General features: G+C 37.8%; 1 protein-coding gene and 1 long non-coding RNA gene across 2 annotated transcripts in view; both read left to right on the forward strand.

Annotated features, from left to right (window-relative positions):
• The first annotated feature begins 522 nt into the window (after nt 1–522).
• Nucleotides 523–14,562, forward strand: LOC139967635 (short/branched chain specific acyl-CoA dehydrogenase, mitochondrial-like). The gene is made up of 9 exons (XM_071971614.1): nt 523–682; nt 1,745–2,020; nt 2,531–2,737; nt 3,450–3,620; nt 4,296–4,421; nt 5,795–5,887; nt 6,840–6,929; nt 8,281–8,518; nt 9,200–14,562. The coding sequence occupies exons 1-9, from the start codon at nt 656–658 to the stop codon at nt 9,280–9,282; spliced, it is 1,311 nt and encodes a 436-aa protein (XP_071827715.1). The 5' UTR covers nt 523–655; the 3' UTR covers nt 9,283–14,562.
• A 5,049-nt stretch (nt 14,563–19,611) lies between these two features.
• LOC139967639 (uncharacterized) overlaps nt 19,612–22,032 on the forward strand; it is a 50,614-nt gene continuing 48,193 nt past the window's right edge. The window contains exons 1-2 of the long non-coding RNA XR_011793060.1: nt 19,612–19,905; nt 20,726–20,801. This is a non-coding gene — a long non-coding RNA (uncharacterized lncRNA). The remainder of the gene's footprint in view (nt 19,906–20,725; nt 20,802–22,032) is intronic.

Consider the following 22,032-nt stretch of genomic DNA (forward strand, 5'->3'; position numbering starts at 1 on the left):
ATTACCGACGGTAGCAAGCTGTGTGTGTATTTTCTGGGATCGATGGTGGTGTCTAACACTTCTGTTACACCTCATTCGATATTAGGTCAGATTACCGGCATTATACGTTTTTTTGCGCGAGTCTTTACACCCTTTAAATAATGAAAAAGAATTTTGAACTGTTCTAGGATCAGGAAACTAGTTTCTTTGTTGTTGTCTTTCAAGAGTTATATTTAATATTTAGAGGAATCTCGTTTCGGAAATGGATGCAAATGGGAATATTTGAGTGTGTATTGTGTTGTCAACTGAATTTGTAGATAAAAAGGTTTGATTCTGTGTTACAGTACCATCTTAACAAAAAAAGATTTTAAAATTTTAATCAGACGTTAACTTAAAAACACAAAATAGCTGGCCCTACATGTTCGCCAATAGAGATTAACATTTTCGTCGATGAAGAGGAAATTTTGTTGGTAATGAAACAAGCCGATATGAAATTCACACAGCACGAGTTCCATCATGTATTGTTCGCTAGCTTCGAACTTGTAGCCAACATTGACAACATACATTACGTAATATAATACCATGTAACAGAGGTCACCACGAACCGAACCAAATACCAAGAGTAGACTCAGCCTTTTTGAATGACATCGTCCATTAACAACTTATCAAACAAATCATGGGCATTTTCACGAAGATAAATTTGGTAAGAATAATTTCGATGCTCATGTCTGTTTCGCGAAACATAATCCACGTTGAAACTTTAGCCGCCCTAACCTAGCGACGTTTAGTCGCGTAAGTCGTAGCCTAACGTTACATGTATAGGTCAGTTAGTTCACAATTCTATTAACTTCCTAGCAACTTACTAGCATGGCCAACGTACCTATAACGTTATAAGTTTTATAAGTAAGACGTCGAACGTTCCAGTGAACTTTTATTAATGACGAGGCTAGCTCTTAAAGCTTGGGCTATGAATTATGATTGTGTTCATGAATTCCCTTGACAAGAGGCTTTAGACGTAGTATGAGTGAGTGGGCTAATGCTGACTAACAACACTGCAGTAACAGGTAAACTTTTAACTATTGAGGGCCTTTTGAAAAAGTTCAGGCATATCCCAGGGTCAGTACATAAACCGGCACATGTAATCCAGGGAAGTTTGGTTAGCCTAGGCCTATACAGGACAGTACAGTATTCAGTAACATTGTCTTACCTTAGAAGAGTTTCCTGTCTTTTAATTTGATTGAATGAGATGGCATTTTTTTTTACTGCCTAAGTGTGTGTTGTAAACATCAGTCTTAGCTCTGTTCACTCTCTGTATGAAAGCTTGTGAAAGGAGATATTCAGCAAGTGTTAGTCATGTTTTCACTGATTGTCAAAAATCATGCATAATTCCTCTTGGCAAGAATTGTAGACTTATAAATACTCTGTTTCTATAGAAAAATATATTGCAAAAAATCTGAAAGTTTCTGTGGTGGATGGTATTAACAGAGGAGAGAGAAAAGAACAACCAAATAAAAATTATGATAGGTGAAAATTAGATCATGTTTGACGTATATAGGCCAATAGGAATCAAGCTCATCGGGATAAATCAAATTCACCTATCAGTCACATTTTCACAACAGCTACTCCATGCCCTCAGGCCTCAGATTATGTAAGTACTATGATATTAATACATGACAAAGATTTATGATTTACTGTATTGTATGATCATCAAAATAGCAACTTAAAATATCATATTGCAATTACAACAAGTTTTTGTTTACCCCAGGGCTTGAGAGCTGCGAATAGGTTAACGTTGCCGTTGAATCGGCCTTACCATGCCATACGACACACGCAGAAAATAAGGACATTGTCGACCGTACCACAACCGGAATACTCACTGGAAGGGGTTGTACCGGCTGTCACCCAACTCTCAGAGGAAGAACAGATGATGAAGGATGCAGCGGCTAAGTTTGCCCGAGAGCAGATCGGACCATTAGTGAGACAGATGGATGAGGGAAAGGAGACGGACATGGGTGTCATTAAGGGATTATTCGAAAATGGGGTGAGTCCTTTATAAAGAGTGAAGAAAAGCAGGAGAAGACATGTTGGTGTGCTGCATACATGTACACTATATCAAGAAGGTTTATAGCGTAACTGTCATTTATGTTAAAGTACAGCTACTGTACAATGCATTGTTGTGTGGTGCATATCAGATGTTACTCAGTCAAGGAAAGGTGTCCATGTGTGTGTGTACCGGGCAGTAGAGGAGATATCGCCAGCATCATTGACCATATTTAAGTGCTTCTTTTTTGCAGATGTCGGTAGATGAGGTCATATAGATATTGTACTAAGTTGATAAAGTTACTGCATACAGTACTGTAGGTAATTATTAAAGACTAAGAAAAAATTCAAAGTGTTTGATAAAAAAATATTACATGAGAGGAGTTAATCACATAAGTGAAAAAAAAAGGTTTCCCTAAAGAAATGGGGATGTATAAATACAAGTTGTTATCAAAAAACAAGTGTCTGACAACCCCCTCAAAAGTGACATAATTTATTTGTTTATTTGCAGTTTATGGGGATAGAAGTCGAAGAGGAGTATGGAGGTCCACAGTCGACATTCTTCATCACGAACCTCATCATAGAAGAGATTGCCAAAGTCGACCCATCGATCAGTGTCTGCTGCGATATACACAACACCCTCATAGCTCTCATCTTTAGACGGTACGCTTCCGAAGAACTCAAGCGAAAATACCTTCCAAAGCTTGTCTCAGAATCGGTGAGTAATTGCCTATTCTTCTTTTCATGATGCACTTACTTATCTCTTTGTAGTAGAGGAGGGAGTTTTTTGTCAGACTTCTCTGATGTATTTGTTTCAGTATGGAATTGTGGATTTGTGACTGGGAACCTAGTGTTGACTAATTTAAGGTGTGATTTGACTGGTTAAGACCTGTTGGCCATTAAAATTATTCAGTGTTATTGGTCTCGTGATATTTATTGGTACTCAAAGAATGAAAACCCTGGAATAACAAAGTGCTTATCTACTGCCAGATAACCAGTGCACTAGGTATGAAACCACTGCAAGTGGACACTAATCTAACACTGACAACTAATAATCTAATCGTTATAGGACAGTGTTATTGGACGTTATAGGATGCAACATTATAGGATGTTGGATCCTCGCTGGCCCTTCTTCAAAGGCTGAACTATTTTACTTTTGTCTATTTTCGTTTCAGTCCTGCTAGGATGGAAATGCTGTAGGGATAGAGCCATCACGACATATGCCAGTTATTGAATCATAGCTTTAAACTATTTCTGTTTATTCATTTATAGTCTGTCTTCTAACCCTTGTAAAGGTAGATCTGTCACCATTCTCAAAATGTATCCTAGATCTAGTGAGCACGACAACTTGTCGCAAACGTTGGACATTGCCGTCATTTCTCGTTGAGAATAATCCTGAGAAGGATCTGGGTTGTTTTCTCTCTTGATAGGTTGGAAGCTTCTGTCTGTCCGAGGCTGGTGCTGGTACAGATGCGTTCGCATTAAAGACTACTGCCAGGAAAGAAGGAGACCACTACATACTGAATGGCTCTAAACTTTGGATCAGCAATGCCAGTTTTGCTGGAGTATTTATCGTCTTTGCAAATGCTGATTTAGACAAGGTTGGTGTTAAAGTTTAACAGTTAGACTGACAGATAAGATGAATACTAGTTTACATCTGCAAAAAACTTTGAGCTTAATTCTGTAAAAAAGAAAAATCCAACAATATTAATTTAATATTATTTTCAAGTCTCTGCATCCAATTTGTGGAACTGTACATCGTTGGTGGTTAAGGAAGGGTATTGAATTATTGTAAATATCTATTCCTTTGTCAATGGAAAGCTTTCCTATCTGTACTTTAAATCTTGATACTCCAATTCTCCCTACAGGCTCTGTAATGTCCTGGTCTAAGAAAAAGATGTACTGTCTGTAACCAGTGAGGACATTAAATCATTGGAATGTGGACTCACAATCTTTTCTTGAAAAGAGTAGTTATATTTGTTATGCGACGAATAACCCATCTAACAGATGGCCCCCCTCCAGCCCACTCCTCCTCCAAAACAAAAATGGTAATAACTTCTTATAACTTAAAGGAACAGAGGGCAGACAGACATTCACCTCAAGGTTCACTTTCATATCTAGACCTCTGTCTATGAACTATTCTTTGTTTCGAAAACAAATAGGCTCCCAGTCGTGCTGAATTGTTATGTCCCTAATAATTCGCGACTCAAGGCGATAACCAAGTACAAATTACAAAATCTGATATTTCTTTGTTTTTTTTTTCTTTTCCTGGACAGGGTTACAAAGGTATTACTTGCTTTGTGGTGGATGCCGATACACCTGGACTTACCGTGGAGAAACCAGAAGATAAGCTAGGTCTGCGTGCCTCGCCTACCTGTCCAATAACCTTCACAGATTGTAAGGTGAGTGCCTATTTTGTTTGGCATATATTAACAGGTATTTGTTTTATATTAAGTACAAGCGTGAGCGATGTTTAAGTTATTGTTTTAGAGGAAAATATTGCTATTCTCATTGCTTACAGCCTTGATTAGCATCAAATTGATATGCTTGTTGCTTTGTGTAACTGATGTTAATCAATACTTTAGTCTTATTATCAAAAGTGTCTTTGATGGCAGGAAGGTTTTTGCATTTCCTTGATTTACATAGCCATCTATCAGCTCCTACAGGATGGCGAACATAGAAAGCAGAATAACTGTGGCAAAACATGTGAAAAGTTACAAATTTGAGAAGCAAATTATTCACAATGGAAGCATAAGAAAGTAAATAAGAACCAGCCAGAGTAAAGGGAATCTGACTTCACTGGCAGGGGGGGGGGGGTCTAGCTTATCTAGAGAGGATTTCAGATTATTTTAGGTTTTAATCACCAGACAGCTGAAGATGATGTCCTTGATAAGTGTGTGGAGGAGAAGGATGTCTTAATTGTTTGAAAAAAATAAAAATTATTTGAAATAATTAAGTCATCATAAAGGGGGGGGGGGGGTGTTATTGGCTGCTACAAGAAGCTTCTATGTAGAAATGCACGGAGGGAGATTAAGCCGCATTCTGATGGCGCTGCGCTATGAAAACTGTTAACTTTAGAGATCAGATGTTTAGTGCAGCTTAAAAGAACAAATACGGCAATGAGTAATGACTGGCTTAATGTTGATGTTGTAAAAGTTTGATCAAGATATAGAGAGGAAGACATTTATAATTACTTAATCTAAATAATTACTTATAATTACTTTAAGGGTATTCAGAATAAGGGAGAGTATGAGAACAAGGTCAATTTATTAGAATATGAGTACCAGTATGGTCTCACTACAAGTCTGATATCCTGTCCAGGGAATAACGTAGTGTTCAAATTTTGCGTAGCAGTCTTGAATCCTTTAACTCAGTCTCTTACAGAGTATTTTGTTTACTGCGTACAGAAACTACTATGCATCTTTGCACTTGTATAGCAATTTGCCCAATTCTGCATAGCATTTTGCGATGTGATACCAGATAAGTTATTCGCTGCTATCAGCTTATATCATTTTTGTCATTACTGATAGATAGCATACAATGACAAGGTATTTCTCTGAAGTTATTTCTGTGGGTTCACCGGTATAAATGTTTCCTACACTTAAAATGTTTCCTGTCAATATATGTGTGTGCCTACTCTGCATGTGTCTACAACAGACATATGCAATGCTTCCAAAATGGCTGAACTTTAGCTTATAGCTAATCAATAACTTGATCAAAAAACATTGGCAGGAGTTACGTTATCAAGGTTTCCTTTTTAATCTCTCCTTTATAGATACCAGAGACAAATGTGATCGGCAATGTCGGTGAAGGCTACAAAATAGCCATCGGATCTCTGAATGAAGGAAGGATTGGCATTGGAGCACAGGTGAGTTCCAGTCTTCAGACAGTAAATGTAAATGAAAACCTTAAACTTTACCCTCAATGGCGGTGTCAGGGGATTAGTGACATGAGTTGGATGGTTAGTGGTTGTTCAAACTGAAAAGTAACACATTAATGTGTTAAACATCTCTAATGACATTTCTGCAAATATTGTGCTAGTAATGTAATAAATATAATAATACATTTATATGGAACTAAATACAACTCTAGAAGAGCAAAGATCTAAGCTCTTTACAAAGACAAAGCATGTACCACTACATACAACCAAAATCCTGAAGAAAAAAAATAGAAATTCTTCAACTTTAGAGTTAAAGCTTTACAACACAAGGCAAAGTTTTAATAGACAAAAGCTGTAAATTCCAATGATTTGGACCAAGTCGACACACAGAATGATTCAAAGAAATTATATTTGAAGCTATGAGGCTTAGCAATCAGGAGGTTCTGTGTTCGATTCCCGGCCGGCTCATAGTAAGGTGGGTGTTTCATCTAAGAGAAATCTATGGTTTTCTCATCTGAAATGACTTTCTAAATTGAAAAGATGATTTAAAATGTTGAAGTGGAAGCCACCTGAGGTGTAAGTTGTAATCCATAAGCCTGTTTGTGGTCGCTGAAGTGTCATAAAAATAACTGCTGATTATTATTGATTGTTATAAAGGAATTATGTATGTATCTTTCTTGAATGTACTAGTATCTGAGAGACTTTTAGATCCAACCAATTGCTTGTAATAGTGTGCCTCCTTCTGCTGTTGCAGGTAAAAACCTGAATCTACAGTCAACAGTAGATTAAACTTAATGTGTATGTTGTCTGTCTGGTGTAATATAATTTGTGCTTTCTTTCTTGTTTCTCTTTAGCCATTACATAACTCATATTGATTACTACACCCTTTCATAATCCATTTTCACTGAACTATTGATTTATTTTGCTTAAATTCTTGCAGATGCTGGGACTGGCCCAAGGGGCATTTGATTGTACATTTCCCTATGTTTTGGAGAGGAGGCAGTTTGATAAGTCCATCTATGAATTTCAGGTAAGTGTAGCAAATAATTTGAAACTCAAATACATAAGAAACAATTTAAAAAAATGGTGGGAATTATTTAAGTTGAGAGATAAGGATAAATACTTCTAAATGCTAATCGAATCTCAAACATACTATAAATTATTCTAATCAGTTTTATGTTTGTGTATTTATGCACTAATTCCATATGATTGGTCCAGATCTGCAATTGACATTCAACAATGCACTTGCACATCTTTTTTTTAAGGGGGGGGGGGTGGATATCACACATTTGCAGATTGTTTGTTTTTGCTGTAACTAGTTTTCTACGTAAATTCAACTGATTTCATCAATTTGTCTCCAGTCTCTCTAGCTTTATTATCTTTCTTTGGCCCTTTTGTACAGAAAATGATTACCATGTATAAATAGTTATATGCACAACATTGGTTTCAATATCCCAAGTAACAAATAAGTTTGGCTTTGACCAAACTTGTTTTTGTTGTTTGCTGTGTGAAGTGTGAAAGATATCTTTCATGATGTAGAGCAGGGAAATAAATAACACACTAACTGGGTGGGCAATTACCTTTTACCCACCCAGTAAACTATTTTCCCCACCCAGTAAAGTATTTTCCCCCACCCAATGAATTATTTTCTCCCCCACCAGTAAATTATTTTCCCCAACCCAGTAAATTATATTCCCCACCCAGTAAATTAGTTTGCACACAAACTTTCATTTTCATGTCAGAGATATAGATAAAAGAGCAACCAAACGTTGGAATAATTATGACAATTACTGTCAACACATTATATATGTTAACTTTATCATTAACACTTTGTGGTAAAGTGATATTGAATAACTTTGGCAATGATTTTGTCTCCTGGGTTAAATGATTATGCCCTACATATATCCCCATAAATTTAGTGGTTTTGTTGAACAATGTTTGAAGTCACTATTATATAATTGTGTAGGAAATTCATAAAATCAATTGCCTTTCCACCGACTAACTCAGAAAATAGCAATTTTGAAAATTAAAAAATGAAAGGTGCTATGACAATTGTGCAATTGCACTTTCAGCATTGAATATATTTCTTAGAAGTTTGTCACTAAGATATCAGAATAAGTAATTCAAAGCCCAAGAATGCCTTTTTTTTTAAAATCTACACACCAAGCCTTAGTTTAGACATGCATATCATACCTTGGTTGTTTTCATTAATTTGCAAAGGTTACCACCTTACTGCACCTTTGGGGATAAGAAAAAACATTGCTTGTGATTACATTCATTCAAAACGTTTTATCTGAGTGAGGTGGGTTGAATGTGAGACATTCATAATTGTGATATAAGAATAATTAATTAGCCCGACGGCTTGAATTGCTTTCTGGCAGGCGGTACAGCACATGGTGGCCAATCTTGCCACTAAGCTTGAAATTGCCAGGGTGCTCGTCTACAACGCAGCGAGGTTAAAGGAAAATGGGCTGCCGTTCATAAAGCAGGCATCCATGGCCAAATATATGGCGGGAGAAGTAGCCACGGAGGTGACATCCAGATGCATCGAGCTGATGGGGGGCGTCGGCTTCACCACAGCTTATCCATTGGAGAAGTTCTACAGAGACTGTAAAATTGGTGAGTAATGTCCTAAAAGTCCCAAATAGTAGTCCGAGTTAATTCAAAGAACGTATAACCCTTGTGCAGTGGATACCTACCTGACAATATAATGTTTGCAGGCAGAGGGTAACCGCTCTTACAAAACACCACACAGGAGGTAAACAATAATTCTTTATTTTCTTTATTTCTTTATTTCTTTATTCTTTATTTCTTTAAATAGTTTGAGAGATATCAGGGCTTGATATTCGTTTACATATCAAATTAAAAAAATGACTTGATCAAGTCTAAACGTGACAGTCGTAGGGTCCACTAGAGATGGAAGAGTTAATATTTCAACTATTACTTAATATTAACTTTTGTTGCTGGAAGTGCTGTTTGCAAACGTCGTCGCTGAAGTAACGAATTAATTATCCTCGTTATTGTCCACATGGACATCACTCTTTACCGTTGCTCTGAAAGTACGAAATTAAAAAGCAAATGTTCTTATACCAACTTGTGGCAGTATGACATTGACATCACAGGTTGGACCAAGTGGTAGTAACCATCAGTTCCCATGACACGACGTATTAGCTTTGATATCTGGCGAGGCAAAACAAAAATCTGGTTGTTTTGGGTGAAAAATCATCATATTATTAGGTAAGAATTATGTTTTGGATCTTACATCTACTTTGACAAGATTTTTATCCATTTTATCCAAAGGTTGCATATATGAAGGAACGGCAAACATTCAGCTGAACACAATAGCCAAGGAACTACACAGGGAATACTTGAAGGGACAATAGAACACCCCACTGTACACCCTCTAATAACCCAGGCAGGTCCTCTATCATCTACAAACTGATGTCAGACACTTCAACAAACTTGATGAGGTGTGCATCAGCTGTACTTTTAAACAGGGTTTTAAGAAATAGCAGCCACAAAGTGGCCAAGGTGATGTTAAGCTTATTTCTCAACCTCTGCTCTCATCAACAACTGTTGTGTCAGATGGGTCGGCCTTATTCTTGTCATTCACAGCTTGTTGAAAATGTTTCTAACTCGTATGCTTACACTATTTGTTAGAATGTACTTCTTCCCAGATAATCTGGAAGTTTGTAAACATAGCTACAGTACCAATTTATTTAGGTAAATTGGCGTGATGTTTAGCTTTATACAAGCCTGATAGCATATATATATATATTATATATATATATATATATATATATATATATATATATATAGTTTAATCCTTCTACAGTCAAAATGACACACACAGTCAGAAATGAGTATCCAAGTCGATTAGTTCACATTCAAACACTCTTTATATCAATATGTTTTAATGTTGACATTTGAATCACAGTTTTGTTTGTACAATCCACAATACCTTTGGCAGATGCCAGTGGCTTCACATTAATATCCCCTGATGATATCTCATTTTGGTTTTCATTACCTGTGGCAGAGAAAGCAATGTATGTAAACCAGGGAGTTGTTATGTTTCATAACAACTCCCTGATGTAACTATACTTAATATTATTTATATACTTTATATTATTTATGTGAAATATCATTATTTATTGGGATTATGGGATTATGCATTAATCAGTATGCAGTGACTGATGCAATTTGATGGTGTTATGAAAGCTTACCCCTTGTGATTGATGTAAGGTATTTACCACCTTTCATCAATTGGCACAAGATGGCTAACACTATGTGACGTGATTAGCATATTGTACTGTAGCTTACCACCGTGTTCACCGGTGTATGATAGCCTCTGATAGCATACACCATATGATTAGGATATGATATTATATTACCAAGGACGTTGTACATAAATTTACACCATGTGATGGGTGTAAAATGTTTTACGTTATTAGCACCATGTGGTTAGTATACAGTGGCCTTATACCACCATGAGATAACACCACATTATGCCACTGTGTGATACTACCATAGGATATCTTACAACCCTGTTATTATGGGTATGATATCTTACCACTATTGGACATTGTACGATAACGTACATCATGTGATTGGTATAAGATAATTCACAATGTCAGCACCATTCGGTTAGTATACGGTAGCTTTATATTGTATCAAAACTTACATCATGTGATAAGTATAAGATAATTAACACTGTTTTCATCATGTGGTTAGTATACGGTAGCTTTATGCCACCATGTGAATGGGTAAAGGCTGGCTTACCACCATAGTAAGGCTTTCCAACATTGAATTACAGTAAAACAACTTATTTGGTATTAGAAAATGCACAGGAACACCACATGGTTGATATACAGTAGCTTTATACAGTCATATCCATGGTTAAAAGATAGCCGACTACTGTACCATATACTATACGATAGCTTACCACTATTCAAGGAGTTAACAAGAAGTTACTTTATGTGATTGGCTAATTAACAGCATAAACACTATGTGAGTATTGAGAGGATAGCTTTTGTGTTCATTTCAATTCATTACTTTATTTTTCTCACAACAGTATACAATATTTACATATAATTGATTAAAGTTACATATATAAGCATGCATAGCTGTGAAAATAAGTGTTCTAAGAAAGCCTGATGGCTTAACAATGTAGAACACTCCCATGCAAGATAGGAAGAGAAAAGAGAATAAGGAAGCAAGAACTAGATATAATATTCCTCTACAAGGGCGTAGGAACCGGGGGGGCTCGGGATGTGAAAAATGTGGAGGGGCGGAAGTATCATTCCACCCCCCCGCTTCGCAAGTCAGAAAACCCCTTTTTCATCTCCAAATGAGAAAAAAAATCTCATTTGGACCACCAAATTGCATCTAAGGCCAGGTGAAAATACAAAATTAAGTTTACAACATGGAGTGGGTGTTAAAGTGTGCTATATTGCACCAAATTGCATCTGAGGCCACCTGGAAATGCAAAAAAATCCAAAGGGGAGGGGGACACCCCTCCCCTTAGACCCCTCCCCCAGGACGGCCATCAGTCTTCAGCCCCCCCACTCAAAAGTATCTTCCTACGCCACTGTTCCTCTATTTGATATTGTGACTTTAAACCAGGAGCACCTGAAGGATTTTCTCAGCTCTATTTTTATAGATGCCTGCTGTGTTTGTAATACAACATTTCCCTTTCAAAACATGGACTTGACCTGAAAGGATATGATTATTTTCTTGACCTAGTTTTATAACAGGATCTTATCTATTGAGAAGGTTAAGCGAATCTTCGAGCACCAGAGGTGTTTCCCAAATAGTATGGTATTTACAGAAGTACTTGCATATAAAATATAGGAGAAAATGTCGCGCTTTTTTGTCCCCCAAGGGATCAAGGATTACGGAGGGGGTGTGCGCCTCACCCTACCCCTTACCCCGACAACTCCATTTTTGACGTTTCCGTTTTTCCTCTCTCACTAATGTACTTGAACTTGACCGAGTCGTCGGGGAACATAACGCATTTCGGGAAGGGGGCGACCGCCACCCCCCCCCCCCCCCCCGAGCAAATTTTCTTTATGACATCGCTAGTAATTTCAAAATAGACAATGCTTAGATGCAACTTACAAGGCCTGGGAAGTGTCATTTCCAGCGATCTGGGAGGCATTTTCGGCCAAAATTTTTCTTGTACGCTTCGCGCCAACTCATGGTGACGCTTCGCTTAGATAGTTTGCCAACAGGCTTCGCCCTCCCTTGGCAATTACTCACTACACGCCTGTTCGAATTTGTAAAGCAAAGAGCAGATATAACATCATATCAATGAGCATTGAAATGCATGTTCCACGATGTACAGCCTCAAAAACTGTCAATGTGTGTAGTCAAAGGCGTAGGAGCCAGATTGGATTTGGGGGCTGTAATGACTTGCCCGAAAAAAAAAGCCAAAATTTTTCGCGCGCATTCAACATTTCGATGCCAATATCATATAGGCAAGATCGCTCATTACATTGTATGGCATCGTCTACCGCACGGTCCGTCAAAGTTGCACAGTATACCGCCGGATGCTAATGTAAATAACCAAATGTCTTATGTAGATGGAGAAAAAGCATACAGATCCATTTATGTCAAAACTCTCTTTTACAGTAGTAATGTCGGCCAAGCTTACAACTTTATTTCAATTACCAAGGAGATCATTTTAAGCTATTCATTTATTTTTCTTTCAGTAGGTGCCCAAAAAAAATGGCAAAACAATTGGGGGGGGGCTGCAGCCCCCGCCTCCTACGGGACCTACGCCTATGAGTGAAGTGTTCGCTTTCGATATACCTGATATCGGAAATATCTGCTATTTTTCTCTTCCTTCAACCAAGTTTTATAATAGCCATTATAAGAGGTTGCAATATTTCTACACCAATAAATTGACTCTGTCGGAGTTTTCCAAAATTTCCTCAACCAATATTCTTCATCATACTTTCCTCTACTCGTTCAATTTTGACCTGTCTGTTAGGGGTTCAAGGAGGTTTTTCTATATTGGTTGTCTATAGATTGAATTTTCTGCAACATTATGGGTATGTTTTCAAGTGATTTTATTCACGAGAAAAGTGAATTTTCAAATTCTCAACAAGTAATGGCCTTAAAACCTTGAAAAGTGGGGCTTTCGGATATTGTGGGCCGTGACGTAGAATCACCTACAAAAGCAATGATCCATAGGACATGCAATCAGGTCGAACATGATGTGTGACTGGTGACAATCTTCAAAAAGGTTATGGATGGAAAAAACTTTTGGGAAATACTTGGTTCTCAGGCAAAAGTGTACATCTGGTTGCTCATTTTCAAGCCCGAGAAGTGCCATTTCCGGTGATCTGGGGGGTATCAAAACCAGAAATTTTCTTGTACGCTCCGCGCCAACCGATGGTGGCGCTCCGCTTAGATAGTAATTCGCGCCCCCCGGGTTAGAAAATCCTGGATACGCGCCTGATAGTTTGCAACTTCACTGTGCTGCAAGTGCTGCAAGAACTTAAATACCTGAAATAATACCCTACTGTCTGCATACATACCCAGATGTATATGGTTTAGGGATACCCAGTACGTTAATATTCAACTAGATTGGATACCTTCTCTTTTGATGACTTGAAGCCATAGTTGGAAGTCACTTTCCTTGAGCCTGAACTTTTTTTCTTATCAATATTCCTCTATATTTCTATATGTTTGTGCCCTTTTCTTTTCAGTGAAAAATGACAGATATGCTTACCTATTTTTGATAATGTTTAAGTAACTTCCCTTTGATTCAAATTGTAGATCAGAGAGCTAACTGCAAGGGTCTCAATGACATATTTTGGAAAAGACAACCATGTTTCTTTCAATGTTCATGGCATGAATCGGTGCTTTTCTTTAAGTGTTAAATGTTTTGTTTTTGTTTTGGTCATAATTAATGGAGTAAATATCTGATAAGCATAGTGAAGTGAATGTAAGTTTACCCACAAGACCTCAAGGTTTCTCACAGTTTGATAAAGATTATCAGTATGGAATCAGTCTACAAACGGTTACATTGGTTTGCAGTGCATTGTGGTCTGTGATTGGTAGTTTAAAGTAGTGTTTACACTAAAAACGCCTGGATAACTCAGTAAGTAGGGCAGGTACAAGAACTGGTTGAAATTCAATTCTAGCAATAATTTCTTTGCTGTTTTAAGAAACGTTGTATACACTTTTCATGTCTGTTATTTGTTCTTAAGATGATTATGTTTTAACTTTTGCGTAAGGAATGAATGCTTGTTCCGAGCCCCATTATTTTGGACAGCGACATATTTTAACATAGAAGTCACTCGGGGAGGTATAACTTGATCTTTAATATATTTACATAAATTTGGTGTCATTTCAGTTCAAATTGTCGCTAGAAATTTGTCTATGAAACATTTTTGGATTGTTGAATATATGAGAAAGTGTCGGATAAAAGACCGACCCATAGTTAACTAAGAGAACCTTTAAGTACAACCTCATATAGCTAATCTTGCAAATGGAATGACCCACATTCCTCAGACTTGCAGGAAGCTCAATAATGTGATGTATAATTGAGAATACACTAACATAAAGTAAAAGTAATAAAAAACAGGGATGAAATACATCTTGTATAAGAGAAGATATTAATAAATCTAATATGATTCACAAATCATATATTGTGATTTAATTGGTTCAGTCGTTATTTTTCTTGTTGTCTGCTTTATCGATAGTAGACAAATTTGACCACATTCAGGTGCGTATCCAGGGGGGGGGGCGTTGGGGGCGCGCGCCCCCCGGGTAAGAAAAAGAGGAGAGAAAAAAAAGAGAAGAAAAAAGGAAAAAAGAGGGGGGAAAGAGGAGGAGGAGAGGAAGGAAGGGAAAAGAAAAAGAAGAAAGAGAGAAAAAGGAGAAAAGGAGGGAGTTAAAGAAAAACGCCAAGACACCGAGAAGAGAAAGAGGAACAGTGACATTATTAGAGCGCTGATCCCTATTATATACACAGGGTAGCCAGTGACGGATCAAGGATTTCGGAAGAGGCGTGTGCCTCACCCTACCCCTTACACCGACAACTCAATTTTTGACGTTTCCATTTTTCTTCTCTTACTCATGATCTATATATATACTATATATGGTATATCATAACGCGTGTGTGTGTATATACGCCTTAATCAATTGTAGAACGGTGCTATGAAACCAACTGTGGCTGGTCTCGAACTCGACCGTGTCGTCGGGGAACATGACAAATTTCGGGAAGGGGGCGACCGCCCCCCCCCCCTTCAGCATATTATTTAATGATATCGCTAGTAATTTCAAAATAGAAAGTGCTTAGATGCAACTTACAAGGCCTGGGAAGTGTCATTTCCAGCGATCTGGGAGGCATTTTCGGCCAAAATTTGCTTGTACGCTTCGCGCCAGCAAATGGTCCTGGGTAGTGCCATTTCCAGCGATCTGGGAGGCATTTCGGCCAAAATTTTCTTATACGCTTCGCGCCAACTAATGGGGGTGCTGCGCTTAGATAATTTGCCTACAGGCTTCGCCCTTTCCTTGGCAAATTCCTCGCTACGCGCCTGTTCGAATTTGTAAAGCAAACAGCAGATATCACATCATATCAGTGAGCATGAAAATGGCGTTCCAGGATGAACAGCCTCAAAATTGTCCGACTTGCCGGAAAAAAATAACCAAAAATTTTCGCGCGCAAAGCGCGCGTCCAACATGTTAATGTCAATATCATATAAGCAAGCATCGGTTATTACATCAGATGCCATCGTGTACCGTACGGTCCGTGAAAGTGGCACAGTATACCGCGGGATGCTAATGTAAACAACGAAATGTCTTATGTAGACGGAGAAAAATCATGGAAGTCCAATTATCTTAAAACTCTCTTTTACATTAGTAATGGCGAATTAGGGGCTGCAGCCCCACCCCCGCATCCTACGCCTATGTGTGTATTGTTCGGTTGAAGGAAATATCTGCTATATTTTCATTTCCTTCAAACAAGTTTTATAATAGCCGTTATAACAGGTTTTAATATTTGTACCCCAAGAAATTAACTGTGTCTGAATTTTTGAAAATTTCTGACCCACATTCTTCATCACACGTCCCTCTACTCGTGCAATATTGACCGGTCTGTTAGGGGTTCAAGGAGGGTTTTTTTTCCAAGGGCGGCGGAACCGGGGGGCACAGGGGGCACGTGCCCCCCCACTTTTCTTCAGGTTAAAAATGTGCCCTTTTTCTACATAAAAATTTAGGTGTCTCAAGTTAGCAACAGGCCAGGGAACCAGAATGAACACTCGGGAAGGGCCGTTTCCGGCCATCTGAGGGGTTTGTAAAACCAAAAAATTTCTTGCACGCTCCGCGCCAACCGATGGTGGCGCTCCGCTCAGATAGTCGTGCATACAACTTTGCAAATCCTGGCTACGCCGCTGACTTTCTAATGAATTTCTGTGGGTCAAACTCAAAGCTATTTCGAATGGAAAAAAAATCGTAAGATATTAACAAGAAATAAATTCTAATTCGGAAGATTCCTACTTTAGCAACTAGCATGATTTCACCTCATTTTGTCTCAAAAGAAAACTTGTTCCATGTTTCCTAATTTGCACATTGGATATTGCAGTGCTAGTATGCATATTTTCCTTGGGGGGGGGGGGGGGGGGGGTTGATGGGATGATGTGTATACGCAAATAAGATAAATACAATAAGATTTATAAAGGGTACTAAATATAAGGCTGCATCAGTCCAATCGAATATCTGCAAAGTGCCCTTTGATGTCCGTGCCCCCCCCCCCCCCAGATTAAAAGTGCTTCCGCCGCCCTTGGGTTTTTGTATATTGGTTGTCCATAGATGAAATTTTGTGCAACATTATGGGTATTTTTTGAATTGAGTTTAATCACGAGAAACGTAAATTTTCAAATTCTGAACAAATAATGGGCTTAAAACCTTGAAAAGTGGGGCTGACGGATATTGTGGGCCGCGACGTAGAATCACCTACAAAAGCAATGATCCACAGGACATGCGATGAGGTTGAACATGATGTGTGACTGGTGACGATCTTCAAAAAGGTTATGGATGGAAAAAAAAAAACTATTGGGAAATACTGCGGTTCTCTCTCAGGCAAAACTGTACATCTGTTGGTCATTTTCAAGCCCGAAAAGTGCCATTTCCGGTGATCTGGGGGGTATCAAAACCAGAAATTTTCTTGTACGCTCCGCGCCAACCGATGGTGGCGCTCCGCTTAGATAGTAATTCGCGCCCCCCGGGTTAGAAAATCCTGGATACGCGCCTGACATTGAATATATATTTGAACTCATCATATTTGACCTACAAGGCTACAAGAAGCAAATCTGAACACAAGACAGTAATCACGAAAACTTGGTTTAACGAAAGTCGCAACAAGTCGTTCTTTTTTTTAAGCATCGATAATCTTGAGGCTTGTTGTAAGGAATTCTGATTCGAGGAGAAGGGGAGGGGAAGGGGGGACCAACAATTTAAGGAGGGGCACAACCGTCATGCAACTTGTGAAACTGCTACGGCGCGTCACTGTTATACAATACCCGCAGTGATGCAAATTTAAATAACGTGTGGCCTTTCGGCAAGCTATTATGTCTGCTATATTATAGGCTATGAGTCATAGTATATAACCTTAATCATAGCCTAAACTTCTTTTTTTTTCTCCGGCGGAGGACCTCCAGATACCCTTATAAAGAATCAGTTTCAACGGACCCTAGGGCCACACTCCCGAAATCCTGGATCCGTTTAGGCTAAATCAGTGTAGGATATTTCGAATTTTGCCCCCCCCCCCCGCCCTTGAAAGCCACGCACGTCACGCCCAAACTCCCTCCCCCCCCCCCGCCCTTGAAAGCCACGCATGTCACGCCCAAACTCCCTCCCCAATGTCCCAGCCTTTCTACGAACCTACCATAACGTACAATTTGGCTATTACTTTATGATGCAATTTCATTCATAAATTATCGATGTAGTACATGGTTAAGAACTAGACCTCTGTTACATCACTGTATGTATACTGTCCTGTGGGATATAATACAATCTACCCCCCTATCGAACCCCAACATTTATCACATCACGTTTTACAGCAGATATACCGAGTGGTGACAAACATGTCGGTGGGCGTATATATCGAGTCATTCACCCCTTTTGATGCCCTCTCCGTCAGGTTCGTGTAGGTATAGAAGAAATTAAAGCTACCAAGGGTATAGTCCGTTCATATACATATTGCCAACACTATATAAATTAAACCTCACATTTAATTTCATATGATTAAAAATTAAATGCTACACTGTATCAAATTGTAAACTCCTGTTAGTTTATCGAACTTAACTTTATATTATAATCCCACTCATTCAATATTCATTAACAAAATAAAACCTGTCATAAGGTGAGAGGTATTTCCTCGTAATTATGGACCTCACCAGCCTAACCTTGATAAGATCTGACATTCCACCTCATACAAACAGGAAATCCCTGATACTTAGACCAATAGCACGTACTGACGTGATGATGTCAGGATAAATTACTATACAACATAATATATAAACTCAGAGAGCCTGTATCAATATATATATATATATATATATATATATATATATATATATATCAATTTATATATTTATCAATTTATATATATCAATTTCTATATATATATATCAATTTATATATATGTATATATATATAAATTTATATATTTATCAATTTATATATATCAATTTATATATATATATATATATATATATATTCATATATATATATATTCAATTTATATTGATACATGCTCTCTGAGTTTACTTGCAGCTGCTTCCACACCAGGCGACGAAGGGAAGAGACAAACCAACGGGTTGCGGCGGCGTTATGTAGTAAGAGAAAAATACACCCACGGATTACCTTGTAAATTTCTACCCGGTATAGGTCAATACCGAATGTTGCAGTATATATGTAGCTGTTACATGTCGGTGTGAAGAGGAAAAAGAAAACTGAACTTGAAATTTTTATATGCATAGTTTTAAAAAGAAAATTTAAAAAAGGTGGAAAAAGGAACCCTGGGAAGCTATGTTTGAAGTTTCTATATAACCCCTAGGAATACTTCACAGAATACGAGTATTTTCGACGACTATGACGATCACAAAGCCTGCTTTGAGAGTGGTTGCATACATTTAAACACGTGTGAACATTATTTAACTAATTTTTAAATGTCATAAGTTGGGGAGGGGTGGGGGAGGGGTACATTAAAATTACGCGATTTGCGTTTTTATCAATGCATTTAAGATTAACGAATCTTGCGCTGAGCGTTGATGTATATATAAAAATGCCATTGGGATATTGTATGAAACATAAGACACACTCATTTAGATTATGTTTTTCCACCTTTGTTTCTTCTGCTTTTCTGTCAGAGATCAAGTTTGAATGACGTCATTAAATATATCCACTGGTTTCTGTCACGTGGTCAGCCTGTATTTAGTGTACGTTCTGCTGTCCTCAGCCTGTTGTAAACATGTATAAGAAATGACCACAGTGGAGTGAATTTGCTCTTTTTTTTTATATATATTCCTTATAACAATTAAGGTGAATAGAGTTTGTGAAATTGTTGTGTACTCTAAATAGTTGTTCAATGGGCCACTGGAATGTTTGTTATGTTACTAGCTAATACAGGGAAGCCGTATAATAAGCAATCATAGGTACCCATAGGGTGTGTGTTTCTAGCGTCATTGCGTATCGAGAAATGTAAAGTATTCGTCTGTATAGGCTTAAGGACTATACGCCAGCCCATGTATTAGGCAGAAAGACACATATAGTTTACCGCGGCATGATAGTTTTTCTTTATCTTTTAATTTGGCTACATAGTCCTGAAGGAAATGTATCCAGTCGAAGTTGAGGAAGTTAAGCAAGTATATTGTGATTTTTGTCTTCGTTTATAGCATGCATTCATTTTATCGTTTAACACAGTTATAAGTGAAGCACGCCGTCACTGTGAATTTGTTAACTTGGAACGTCCGGACTTCTGTTTTGAGAATTCCGTAAGTTTCTTTGTTTTCTTATAATTTGGATATTAATTGTGTTAACTAAATGGAGAGACTTCAAAACGAACAATATTATGTCATAATGCGAAGAGAATTGAGATAAGCCTATATGCAAAAGATTATGCAAATAAGCATGCACATTGTATCATTTCATATCTAAATATATTTCCCGATATAACGACTCAGTTTTGTGAGTGATGCAATATTTTTGTTGAATGTGGCTTCAATCCATGCAAATGATACTTAGGAAATCACAAGAGAATGTTAAAAGATATCAATTAACTGAGTTATACATCATAGCGGCCGACTGTATAGTGTCTTGAACATGTTGAAAACATACTAAGAAGCAGTGGCGTAGGAAGGTACTTTTGAGTGGGGGGGCTGAAGACTGATGGCCGGCTTGGGGGAGGGGTCTAAGGGGAGGGGGTGTCCCCCTCCCCTTTGGAATTTTTTGCATTTCCAGGTGGCCTCAGATTCAATTTGGTGCAATATAGCACACTTCAACACCCACTCCATTTTGTAAACTTAATTTTGTATTTTCACCTGGCCTTAGATGCAATTTGGTGCTCCAAATGAGATTTTTTTTCTCATTTGGAAATGAAAAAGGGGTTTTCTGACTTGCGAACCGGGGGGGCGGAATGATACTTCCGCCCCTCCACATTTTTCACTGGGGGGGGGCTGGCGCCCCCCCAGCCCCCCCGGTTCCTACGCCCTTGCTAAGAAGAAATATTTCATTTTTTTTCAGGTCCTTTTTCCATTTGGTTAAATAAGAGTTACACAACTGATTTAACCGCCTCTTTCATTTATGTTTTCGTAGCTCTCCCATCGACTCCGTGACCAAATCAACATGTGACCCAGTTTCCACACAATAGGCCTCCACACGCAGTTTTTTGGTAAGTTCAGTACTATTAATCTCTTGGGAAGCACAAAGCAAAACATGCAGGCTCTTTCATCTAATATAAATGCAGAACCAACTCAATCATTAATAATCAAATTTGGTATGGAAAAGATATACAGAATCAACGTAATAAACTGCTTTAAACTGAAACATGCAGCAAACATGCCGCGTAGAATATTTCTAACATTAATATCAATATTGTCACATGGAAACCAATTAAAACGAATAATACTTTAATTCACATCCTGGAGGCCTTTGTAATTATTATTTTTTTTTTTTGTAAAGAAAATTACTTTCTGGAATTTTTTCTCGCATCATATTGGGTGCCTGAGAAATAATTAATTTCATAGATTTTGTCCATGACCTTTGTAACACTTATAGGGACGTCATATTTATATTAAAAAACACTCGAGGCAACAAAGATTAGACAATCTTTGCGACGAAAGTCACAGTCACACTCTCGATGTCTATTGGATAGAGAGGACCATCTCATTTGCATATTGTTTTGTTTTTTAATTATAAACAGTTTGACAATTTTCCTCTATTGGCTGTATACAGCTGTATTATATAATGTGTTGTAATTATTTATTTTCCATTGATTACACATCTTTACGGCACTTATGCTATTCCGTTGTATCCTCTTTTTTTTTAATAACATTGTTATTTTCGCTGCACGTCACCATTAATAGGAAAGTCCAAGGGAAAACTTTATTTTTGACTGATAAAAGATGGGTATATATTGTTAGCATCCTGCAGGTGAAATTCGCATGCAATGGTCAGCACGATGTTTGCGAGGATTGGAAATGCCACAGTGTTTTGTACTATAAGTGAGCTTGCAAGTAAACAGATAGTTCGATGCACGCATGGGCAATGAGAACAAAATGTTTCGATTTGCTATACCGTATGTTCTATTGAAATGAATGACAATTTTAAAGTAGACCCAGATAATTGGATGTGAAAATAATATGTCAGTGCACTTCTGTGACGTCACACCTGTTTGCTCCAAGCTCACTTTTGGTACAAAACCGTATATCAACTTGAAATGTTGTTATCTCGAAAACGATACGTATAGGAATTGAATGAAAAGTTTCACCTTGTAATTTGTTCCTCTATCATCATGCAAAAATATAATTTTACACCTGGACTATCCTTTTAACAACTAGATATAAGTTTTGCCTTTGAAGAAGCTTCCATCAGGATCGAAACGTTCAGTAGGCTCATGATAT

Source organism: Apostichopus japonicus, chromosome 5, assembly GCF_037975245.1.
Source record: "Apostichopus japonicus isolate 1M-3 chromosome 5, ASM3797524v1, whole genome shotgun sequence".
Classification (NCBI taxonomy): domain Eukaryota; kingdom Metazoa; phylum Echinodermata; class Holothuroidea; order Aspidochirotida; family Stichopodidae; genus Apostichopus; species Apostichopus japonicus.